The sequence below is a fragment of the Ruditapes philippinarum genome, unplaced genomic scaffold, assembly GCF_026571515.1.
Source record: "Ruditapes philippinarum isolate M1 unplaced genomic scaffold, ASM2657151v2 ctg3664_1_1_1_1, whole genome shotgun sequence".
Taxonomy (NCBI): domain Eukaryota; kingdom Metazoa; phylum Mollusca; class Bivalvia; order Venerida; family Veneridae; genus Ruditapes; species Ruditapes philippinarum.
Window position 1 is genome coordinate 132,153 of NW_026853478.1, and position 12,822 is coordinate 144,974.

Consider the following 12,822-nt stretch of genomic DNA (forward strand, 5'->3'; position numbering starts at 1 on the left):
TGTTTTTGGTGTGTGTTTTGAGGTTATTTTTTTTCTTGTGTTTTTATTTTTTATTTTTGTTTTAAAGCAAACTATATTGTATTGAAAATGAACAAGATAACGTCAACATAATACATTATTCGTATACAGTGGTAACAAAAGTTGCACAAGTTATTTAATAATTATATTTTGTATTTAATTAAAATATACAGTATAACCTTTACAGAGAAATGCCCTTTGTTGCCTAGAATGGTTGCTATACAGAGGTAAAATGTAGTGGAACTCTTTAGAAATAAATAATACTTTGAGGGCCGCTATGTTATACTGTAATGAAAAAGCGGTAATGAATCCGAGTTGAGTAATGGTTATATTGGGTGTTGTACATTCGATTCTGCAGTTGCGAATATGCTTATATATTTTTTTATTCAGTATGATTTTGATTCCAAAATAGTTTATAGTTTGTCACACAAGTGCTCATTTTCTAATTATCATGACATTTTAATTAGATTATAATTAATTAATATATAATCTATGTATTGCACAGACTTAAAAATGGTAAGCAAAAATAAAAATAAAATAAAAGTTTTTGTTTCTTGTACAGTTTGTTTTTAAATATTCTTAAAGGGACTCCACTGAGGTTGAAAAGCCAAACACATAACATTTGAATTTCTTACATAAATGAGCTGGGGCACTTAAAACAGTAATATATGCGAAGATAGTTAAGAAATATACTTTGAAATAAATTGAAAAACGAATGTTTATGCTTTTGTTAGCCCGATTTGGGTGATTTGCGTTTAAACGCTTTTCATTTTGTATAATTATTCTGGAAAAAAGAAGTGCGCGAATGCTCTGAAATTTTGCACAAAGATTAATGGTCTAAACCTACATCAAATGGTACATTTATTTGGAAAAATATTTTCAGTTCCATCATGTCAAAAAACCCTTTAACATATTTGAATATTATTTCTGAAATTATTTATCACTTATATCGGCACATTTGTATGCATATCTATTTTAATTGTATTTTTACGATGTGTTTTGACACCGAGGCTCGTCTGCCTTTATGTGATTTTATGAAAGTGTTTAAAGGCTGAATGTATCGTAAAATTAATAAATCAGATCTTTTTCGCCAATAGAATAAGAGTCTTATTAATCATACGCTGTGACATGTGCATGTCGTTGGCCTAAGAAACATGAATTTGGTATGTTCGCGGCTCAAGAAATTAAATTGTTAAACAGTATATTATTAATTCTATGTCTTGTTAACTTCAAGTTAAAGCAATATTGTCTTTGTTGCTGTAGTAGTAGTTGTAGCATAAAACTTGGGAGGTCAATCATCTGTGTTGTAGATGGCCAAGGCTTCATACTGTTGTCCATCATTCCATGATGACAAAACAGATTTTCCTAATCTGTTGCAGAGTTAATATTGGACCTACTGTCCGCAAACTCTAGACTTTCCAATTTCTGTTGCAGAGTTATATTGGACCTCAAACAATTGTTATATCCAAAACATTGTCACTTTAAATCAAACTACAAACAAATCCGGTATTTAATCCATTTTACAAAGTTATTACGTAATTGTATTACTCCATTTAACAAGAATAATTGAATAAATCCTAATTCTAATAATAACACATAAACTCATAAATTAAGAGAAATTAACTGCGGCCACTCTGATAGGATACTTTTAGCGTTCTGATTGGTCATCTGATAAGATCATATGTTCATCTCATAACCCTAGGTGGTCCAGTGCAGTAGAATAAATATTCTACGGGTATAAGCTAAGCGACCTAAAATTCTTACTTCATTCATACAGCAAAATGTGAATCTTATTTTTTGCGCTGAAACTAGTTAATTCATATAATAATATAACACTTTAACAACATCACATTATAAAATTAGAATTAAAAGATGTATGAGACTGTGTCCTGCAAATTAGGAAAGTATTTAAAAAGGGATTGTCGGTTTAAACATTGTAAATGTGCTCATCTAGCGCATGCTTTCAATGAGAAAATAATCAACAATTTAAAAAATATATATTTTATCAAGGCCCTGAGTTGTTTATACTTACTATCGTAATGTTTGACGTAAGAAAATTGTTATTTGGTATTATTCTTTGAACTCCAACATCTATTAACGTCACCAAAATCATTACGTTTCACTCACACTTTATTTTATTTTAAAACAGTAATAGCAAAATATCTTACGCGATGACCCTATATTTTTATTGCATTAATATTTTCCTTCACTATCTCACTACACGCTCGGAAAATTATAGCAAAATTCACCGTGTTGAATTTCTTTTATCACACAATCTTTATTGCGATATCGCGCGATATTTGCATCAAATATGGACGTCAAAACGTTGAGAAAAATGACGTAAAATTGCAGACTATTAAGCAAATGTTAAAGAAAGACATCAGTACAAAGACATACATTTACTGAACATTATAAAATTAAAATGAATGAAATCGGATGAAAATTGATAAGAACAGACCGGTTTATTGATAAAAAGACGCAATTTCGCCGCCACCGATAGAGGGCGCTTTGACGTCATAGTAACGCTGTTTATTTATAAAATAATACTGCAGAAGTAAAGCTCTTATAATTATATGTTTGCATACCAAAAATCATCAAGATCTGAGATGTTGTCATATTTCGGTCGGAAAGTAGCGAGCTACCTTAAATTCTTACAGTTGATATTTGAACCATTGGTTAATATTTGTGCAAAAGAATCAATATTATTATCACCAACATACGACTGTTGAGTTTATTAAGTTATTGAGTGTTAACTATTGAAGATATTTGTTCGAAACTTCAATGGTGCAAACATCAAAAGAAATATCGCATATGAAATGAATTCACATTCAGGGGAATATTGTCCATCAATTAAATCATGCTTATTTTGCAAAGGCAATAACTCACTGAAGTGTTTTAGATACCAACTTACTATTTTATAGTTTGTTATATTTTATAGAAAAGGAGTTCAGAGCAAAATAGCACTTCTTATAATTCAAGTAGTTCCTATATTTTTATCTTTAACAATTTTTCCATGATAAATTATTGGTCAGTCACCATTGTAAAAGTCAATCTTTTGAAATATATTACTAATTCAGCTAAACTGGACAGCGAGAAAAAGAGCATAATGCCACTTTAAGGATTTTAGACTCTAATGGGCATGCTTGAGTATAGATTAATGGTGGTTATTTCTATTATCTACATCCATAAACACACTTGTTTGTGAAGTTTCAGAAAAGTTAACCGTCATTTAAGAATTTTACAAACATTTTTAAGTTTATACCCCCATCAGCAAATTGGCTAAGAATGTCCGAGCACCATGTTTCAGTAAAACCAGTCTATTTTTTTTTAAATCAATAAAATAAAACAATATTGATATCAGTGTGTTTGTTTTATACTGTGGTATACAAAAATATCAAAAAATAACATTTACCAAATGTATAAATTTTTTGACAAAATTTGTTTACATGTTCGGCCTTGATAATTGATAATAAGGTCTCGTTATCCTCGGCTTACATTAACAACACTCATAGAACTGCACGTTTGTAACGTCGCATTTCATTGGATAATAGTGACTCGGGCTACATTTCCAAACAACCGTTTAAACAGAACATTATAACCTGTTAAAATTCTTTGAAACTAATACTATTTAGGTCAAAAACTCTTATTCCATGATGTAGATATCAGAAGATCAAAGTGTGTATGCATATGGAACCAAATTCTTCAGCAGAATCGTGGCATATAAGATAGTATAACTAAAATAACATCAATTCGAATATAAATGTGTATAAACATTTACAAATATAGGCTAAGCATGCATTTATATACAGATATTCATTTTGACTTAGTAAAATTAGTACAATAAAGGAATCTTCATAATAGAAGAACAATGACCTCAAAATGAAACATGATGTACTGACAATATGTTTGCCTATTGCAATTCAATGTATAACAATGAACATTTTCACAACCATGTTCTATACAGTCATGTGTTTCATAAGTAAGAAAGGGGCCGCCGACAGTTTGCAGTTACATCCACGGGGTATAACTGTTAGCCACTATTAACGTTCAGAGACGTAGGCCATTCTAAAGCAACAATTCACCCGGTGACTTTAAACGTTTATAATTTATTTAAGTTTACAGTTTTCACATCCTCAGATGTTCTGTACAGAACATAAAGATTGTTAGATGTGCCCCTCAGATATGCTGCATTAATTCCAAATCCACTCTTGGTAACGAGTAACGTGTCACACGTGGACAGTATAAGTTGTTCTATGACAGCAAATTTCAAACCTTCACATGCCTGCGTTTTAAATCTTTGCAGGGGTCCTAAGCGATCAATATGGACAACAGAGACGTTTGTTTTTATGCTATTTTGAAACTTTTTGTAAAATTCCTTTCTAATGGAATCCGAATCCGACGCTAAATAGAGAACATATTTATTTGGGTCAGCGAATCTTTTCAAAAATTCGAAAACAACAGATTTGTTGGGCTGTCTTGTGAAAATATCATCATTAGGTATAGTTGGATTTCCACCCGTGCGGATATGGCTACACACAAGTGTTTTTCCCAAAACATGATCTATATCAAAACGGTGCATATAATTTAAGATATACTGTTTGGGTTTGAAAAGTGTATGTAATATTAACGAGAATATAGTTTGCATCGGTTTGGTCAGAAGCCATTTGTGTTGGTCTTTAAAGTCTCTTCGTCTTTGCAAACGTGTGATCAGGTTTGTATTAATTTTCATAAATATCACCTGCCATGACCATTCTAATTCAAAATTAAAATGTTGAATGCCGTCAAAGAATGGAGACCCATCAACGAAATCAAACAATTTTGATTTGTTTTTATCGAAGGTATTAACAAAGTTTCGACAAATAGACCAATTGTACAAATGTGGAATTAAAGCATTTTCGATGCTACAAGGTTTATCAAAATTGATAACAAATACTCTTGAAGTAACAATTGCCAATAAAAATGCAGAAACCATTCCCCTTTGCCTATCTCCTAAACCTCCGCAAAATCTCGAGCTGTCACACGAATAGACAATAAATCTGTGATAACGACAGTCGCTTTCCTTTTCGACACTGATATTAGTGAGTTTTATTGTCCTCAAGATGTCGGAATAAGCTAAACTTGTTGTCCCCACTTTGCTACTTTGACCAAGGTAAGGCACGCTTGAGTTGTTTTGACAACGGTTGAATGCTGATGCCTTCTTGTTGAGTGTGGTATTTCTGTAGGCTAGAACTGATTCCGTGCATCTCAGTAGAGAGTCAGATGATCCTATAACCATGACAACAAAGTTTTGCAGGAGCACTGGTAATTTGTTTCGAGTCATCAGATGCCATGCAGCCAGCCCTGTCGACAATGTTGCAACCTAAAATGCATTTAAATAATAATAGAGCTTTGTGCAACATAGCATGATTTGCATTATGTTCTTTCTTTATTAGGAGATTGCATATACAATATTCGGTGTTCACGAAGTATTGTCCATATCAGTTTTTTTATAAACAAAATTATTTACATTCTAATTTTATTTCTCAATGGTTTACTGTAACACTCAACTATTATTATCTGACATATACTAGCATTAAAGCAGCATGCCTCCAGATTCATGCTAATTTTTATGAAAATTTTGAAAAAAAAATGCGTATAATGTTATTGTAAAAGTAAAATATATGTATTGTGAAGTGAACAAAGAAAGGAACATACTTAATGCAATTAGTGGCTATATTATAAAATACAAAAAAGAGGTCAAAATATGCACAATTGGCCATTAAGTACTGCGTTAGTCACGCATTAGATATACAGTGGTAAATACAACAAAATCAGTCATTAATTGCACATTACATGTAAAATTTTACTTGATTCTTGAATATTTTTACCTTTATTTCAATCTCAGTGCATTTTTTCTCAAGTTAAATTTTCATGAATTATTTTGGTTCATCTGGATGCATGCAGCTTTAATGCGTCGCAATGAGTTGATCCTTTCTACCAAGATATGGAAAAACAACAATATTCAGCTAGCTTGAGAATGGTATCAATTTCATGATATGTACACGAATAACACATTAGCAACATCGAGTGTCATTGGACAACCGCGAGCACATATCACATCATTAATTTTTATCGACCACTTAAATAACTTAATTATATACTTCATGCACAATAGTCATGGTTGTGCTTTTCACGTTAAGTATTCTATTAATTGATTATCACTTAATCTGGTAACATTACTCAGTGACACTTGATTAAAGGAACTACACAGTGCCTAAAAGCCTAAAAAACATAAAGTTTTAAATTCTTACATATATCAAATGGGGAAACAGAATAAATATGTAAAAGATAATTAAGAAAATCTAATATACTCAGATTCGGGTTACAATGCTTTTCGATTTAATTTATTTTTTCACAATTAGAATAATTATTCTGGAAAAGGGAGTGAGCGAATGATCTGAAATTTGGCACACTAGTTATTTGTATAGACCTACATCAAATGTCAAAAAAGTTCGAAAAATTATTTCCAGTCCCGTCATGGCGAAAACCCTCATTTGATTCTCTTTAATTTAACACTCAAAATGGACATTTTCATTGCACATAATTACTCATTTTGAAAACATAGTAAACATAACACTATGCTATACCAATATGGACGTTTCTGACTAAACAATATTCAATAACTTCATAGATATTATTCACTGAGCACATTATTCACTTAATGTTAGGAGATCACTTTTACAACACAACTCACGTAATATTACTTTGTATTTTAACTCATTAAGTATAAGTGTTTGCGAACACTCAACACCGAACACTGCTCACTTTAAAAAATAATTTTCTGAGCATAGCTGGATGCGAATGTATAACATGGAACACGCGCCCTTTTTCAAAAACTTAATTAATTCACTAAGCACAACTGTTTTCATTCATCTAACAGTGAGCACTGCTATAATTCTCTGAGCATGCCTCTATTTGCGAGCATATAACATAGATCACTGCTCACTTTGAAGACATTATTCACTAAGCACTACTCACATAATGAGCAGTGCTCGACGATAATATTTTTTTTTATAAAAGATTTTAATATTTTTTACTGACATTATTTTTTTTTTTACCACCAATACCGTTAAAGGCATATTTAACCCCTGACTTATCTATTATTTTTATCTTTTTTAATTGTTTATTCTATTTTTTAATATATATCTTGTAACAGTTTCCCAATTACTAATTGAACATAGGTGAAATATCTTTTTTTTTACTTTTCTTTTTTTTTGACAAATGGTTCAGTAGAAATGTTGGTATTTTGTATGGAAGTTAAAGTACATCTTTTTTTTTACATTTTTCTACCTTCACGACACTTGACTGTAAGTACAGTGCTCCTTTCACCAGTTGTTTAACATCATCTCTACTCTAATTCATTTTTTAGAACATTAATGAACACAGGTTTGTCTTTTCTTAAAAAAAATCGAGGCATATTGTGCCTTTAAAATTGAGTAATTTAAGTGAGGTCACATAAGTCAATTTGCAAATTTTGTCAAACTTATGAACACATTTCTTTTTTGTTAGATGATGATACAATGTATAAATGGTGTATTCATCAAAAAATCTACGACAAGAGTACAGCCCGCTCCTCGGCTATACAATTTTTTTGTCACCGACACTAAGCTTTTCTGCGGCGTCTTTTCTGCTTTGCGTTCTGGATCAGTTTGATTATTTACGCTGAAAATATTAAGGCGCTACATGACACTTAATCGAGCACCATATCTTACCAATTAATACCCAAATTAGATTTAAAATATCATTTATACCAATTATATAGCATAGTAATGTAATTAAACGTCATCATATATTAGCTATTTCATGATACCAGATACCACAATAATGAAATGATTTTGCAGACGACATTTTAAATAAAAACATTATATAGTGAGACGTTCCATCTTTAACCCTAACTTGCCGATCTCCAAAATGGACTCGCCCTGCTTCAATAATGGAGTTGTCCATTATCACTTTTTGACGATATTAAGATGAAATTTTGAAATTATAGAACTTGGTTGTGCAGGGTGACCTGACTACACTAGTGGCAAAAGCTTGCAAAGGAGCTTGAAAATCTTAGCCATGCTTGGAAAAAAAGTCACTTCACTAGAATTTTTTAACAAGACATACATAATTTATTTTGACTTTTTCCAGCAAAGAAATTCACAATCACATAATGACATTGTTATACGAAAAACACCGCACAAACTATGGTAAAACGTCTTTTTGTTATACAATGGTGCAACGATTTGAAATAGAATACCATGTTATATCCGTTTTTCTAATTATCTGACATCTTTTAAAACATATCTTGCAGATAAGATAATATCTTCAAAACTCTGCCATTATGTTAAAATACTTATTCTGCATGTTTATTTGTTAATTATGTGTAAACGAAAATTGTATATATGTTATTTTAATATAGAAAAAGAGCGTTTGTCAAAACAATCAAATTATGTTTGTTATAGGACCACATCTTAATTGACAAATGGAATAGTTGTTATTGTTGGATGTTGTTGTTTTGTTTGTGCATTTTCATATATTGTTGAGAAGGCCACATTTAAAATTAAGGCATGCTATTTGTTTTTTAATTTGTTTTATGAGGTTGTATCTCCATGTGTTACCATCTTTAGATAAATATATTACATATGTTGTATTATTATTATAATTGATATTGTTTTTATTATTTCAATTATTATTATTATTATTATTATCATCATTATTATTATCATTTAAATGTTATTATTGTTATTATAATTATAATTATTATTATTGTTATTATTTTTTATTATAACTATAAAAATTATATTATTATTATTATTATTATTTGCATCAAGACTCACTCTTAACCCACATTTGTTCCTGTTACACGAAAGAGTGTAAAGAAAAGGATTTCTTCCAAAAAATACAATCGTTTTAAAATTTAATATTTAATTAGTAAAATACAGAAATAACCATGTAAAGATATATTTGTTTATGAAATGCCATCACAACGAGCATTACGAAATTCTTTCTTGCCTTAAAGAAAAAAAAGAAAAAAAAACGAATAAAAAACCTCATATATAAAGGCCAGTTTGCGAGAAATGAGAATATTATGTTATCATTCACAACACACACGCCCTAGCAAATAAAATTATCTGATAAATTATATGCACAGTGCAACTAATGTTACTAGTTAGATGAATGGTGCCAAAATTGCCGGTTAACTTGAAAAAAAAAAACCCAAAAAAACCCAAAAAAAAACATCGAGCATGTCAAGTGCCTAACGCATGATAGTTGGCCAAAATGTAATTATAAAAAAACAATGCAAATTTATAATTAATTAAGTACATGTACAAATAAATAAAATAAGAAATAAATTCTTACCTGCTCTGGCACAATTCAAACACATGAAATAATTTGTTTCACATAAAAAGTTTAAAAAGTAACATACCAAAATTAAAGTCCAAAACTGTTTTTTATTAACCATTATCCAGCTTGAAATATGAAGAAGTGTCGACTACATATAACATAAGTAGAAGAGGACAGGTTATTACTGAGAGGAATTGCGAACTTTCATGTTTAAATGTTGAATGCAGACTACGGGAGAGGAACTGTTACACGATAGCGTGTAAAGTACAGTAAAGTAAAATACTAAGCGTTGCGTTTTATGAACAATTTATTTAGTAATTAAAACTGTCTATTTCTTAAACTCACTCCAGACATTATTCAGTTATTTCCTACATCTGCATTTCTTTTGTACCATACTTCAATTATGATACTAATAATAGATTGAAATTTACAGTGATTGATTATTTGTTGTGATATATTCTTAATAAGATATCCGAATTACTACAACATTTCAAGTATTAAATGTAAATATCAAATTAATAACAATGTAAGCCAACTTATACATGAACATCAAATACCACCCAAGTGCAAGAAACATATCATGCTTAGATAGACAATTCAAATGTCAAAATGTACTTTCTTCAGTTCCAACAAAAACAACACATATACTATATATGCATCAACATGTTTAACAACTCTTAATATATGTGATGTTACATGTATGTATATATAGAAGTTAAATATAATTGTAGCAAATATGATTATAAATATCAACTAACTGATTAAAATAATTTATTAAGTAACATAAAAGCGTGGTCTCTTAGTTGAATATGTTACAAAAGAGTTCTTCTGATGACTTGTCAGAATCTCCGATAATTTGTCAGGATCTTCTGATAGCTTGTCAGGACCTTCTTTAACTTGTCAGGATCTTCTGATAACTTGTCAGGACCTTCTTTAACTTGTCAGGATCTTCTGATAACTTGTCAGGATCTCCGATAACTTGTCAGGATCTTCTTTAACTTGTCAGGATCTTCTTTAACTTGTCAGGATCTTCTTTAACTTGTCAGGATCTTCTGATAGCTTGTCAGGACCTTCTTTAACTTGTCAGGATCTTCTGATAGCTTGTCAGGATCTTCTTTAACTTGTCAGGATCTTCTTTAACTTGTCAGGATCTTCTTTAACTTGTCAGGATCTTCTGATAGCTTGTCAGGACCTTCTTTAACTTGTCAGGATCTTCTGATAGCTTGTCAGGATCTTCTTTAACTTGTCAGGACCTTCTTTAACTTGTCAGGATCTTCTGATAACTTGTCAGGAGTTCTGACAAGTGTCACGGAGTTCGTAGGAAAACTTTTGTATATACCGAAGAAACACTCCTCAAAAATGGTAATTTTTCATCGTTAAAAAGTTTGGGGTGCTAAATTAAACTTGATAATTAAGCTTGCCTTACATATTATATAATGTTTTAGGAAAAATCTTTATTATCTACCTAATTGTTTTTTATCAATATTTAGAAACTGTATGGAAAATGTGCTTATTGAAGAGACCACTTTACTTTAAGACTTAGACTATTACTATATTATATTCTGTCTCCCTTGATTTTCTGCAATGTTGCTTTTTTCCTACGGGAGAATGGCCAATGAGATTCACGATTTCAGTTTGTAATTTTGAAATGGCAAATGAAAATCCTACTTATATTTCGTTCTACCCTGTTGTCTGCTTTATAAAATGATGCATCCGCCTATTTTAAGAATACTGTGTGATACAAAGAAATTCACGTGATCTAAAGTTTGCATATCTATTTGTTTATTGTGCACCCTTAAGTTGGTAACAAATATTTCATTGTGCCATTTTCATTGCAGTCAAGAAACATTTAAACTCTTTTCTTTATTTTCAACATAAAGAGGTTATTCAATATTTTTTTTTACAAATTCAGGATTTTTTTTCCGAGTGATATGAATATAAATATTTCACGCGTGGCATGTAATTTTTCATTTTAAAAGAAAATAAATAAATCCTTTATTACAGTAATAGAGAAAAGAAAACACTTGAATTTTCTGTTTATTATATACTTTTTCTCTTTTTACCTTACATTTCTTAAAACTTCTACTTTAATTTTGTGTAATGGCAAAACGGAAAATGTTTCACTGTAGTGAAAAATAAAATTTTACAGTGGAAATACAGAAAATAATAATACGAATTTTATTTCATCAATGTTTCTCAATATTTCATTTATAAGTATATATAATAAAATGTAATATTTGTTTACGTCATTAACAAGCACATTCAGCTATCGATGTATTGAAATTACGTTTATTTATGTATTGAAATCATGTTAATCTATTTGTTTCATATAAAGAATATCAAAATGTACAAAGATACATATATTTTTCAAGAATAAAATTCATCATTATCAACACCATCGGGTAAAGAGGGATTCCTATCATTAACACTCTATATAAAATAAAAATCACATTTTCCGACAATCACTCTTTATCTACATATAATTGAGCCTTGACATGATATTTCCAATACGTATAGTGGTAAAATAACGTAATCGTAGAAACGTTACGTCAAAGTTGTGGCCAAATTTTTTAATTATTTGACACGCGCTTTTTCCAATCCGAACTGTGCAGGTTTTAAACAGTGCGCACATCAGTTGTATGTATTCGTTACTGCACTTATATAATAAACTTTTCCACCACAAGAATGATGGTTTTCTGCAGTTTAAAGATATTGGTAGAAGTGACTCATTTTTACTGCACAAACTGCGCTAATAAACCTATGGAACAGAATTAATGCATTTATTCTATCTTGCTTGATGACATTGGAACTTGCATTATGCTTGATTCCATCTTGCTTTATGATATTTAAACTTTGTATTATCATGATTATGCTGGATTCCATTTTGCATTATTTCATTCAAACTTGTGTAGCGACTAATTCTTTCAGTGAATGATAACTATTAAAGCTATCATACTGTTTTGAAATATTAAAATGTTAACGTCATACGATATATCTTTATGCATAAGCTACCTTTCTTCATGCTCTTTACAACCTATTTACGATTTAGTTCTATTTTGTATTACTTTATGTAAAAGTCATTCAAAATCGACTATTCTTTTATTCCCTACTTCCTTTTGTAAACCTAAATATATACGATGGTTTTTGTTTAAGTGTTCCCTATATGATTTATTGCTCACATGTCGTGATTACAGTTATTTTTAGCTTATTTCCATTATTCAGTGTTAAGTAATAGTTATAGTACATGAAACGAGTTAGTTACGAGGATATAACACTGGCTGGGGCGACATCAAGGGGTGTTTCTGCTAAAAAAAAATTTTGCAGAAACATCCCGAGATGTCGCCCCAGCCAGTGTTATACTCCCGTAACTAACGAGTTTCATATACTATAACTGTTTTATCGCAATGGCATAATGTTTTCTTTTTTAGTAAAATA

At 30.3% G+C, this 12,822-nt stretch overlaps 1 protein-coding gene across 1 annotated transcript; it reads right to left on the minus strand.

Annotated features, from left to right (window-relative positions):
- Positions 1 to 2,649: 2,649 nt before the first annotated feature.
- Positions 2,650 to 9,626, minus strand: LOC132736994 (uncharacterized). Its single transcript, XM_060724225.1, has 2 exons — positions 9,470 to 9,626; positions 2,650 to 5,377 (listed from the first exon to the last, which is right to left on the minus strand). Exons 1-2 carry the CDS (start codon positions 9,503 to 9,505, stop codon positions 4,118 to 4,120), a joined length of 1,296 nt encoding a protein of 431 aa, XP_060580208.1. The 5' UTR covers positions 9,506 to 9,626; the 3' UTR covers positions 2,650 to 4,117.
- Positions 9,627 to 12,822: the final 3,196 nt, after the last annotated feature.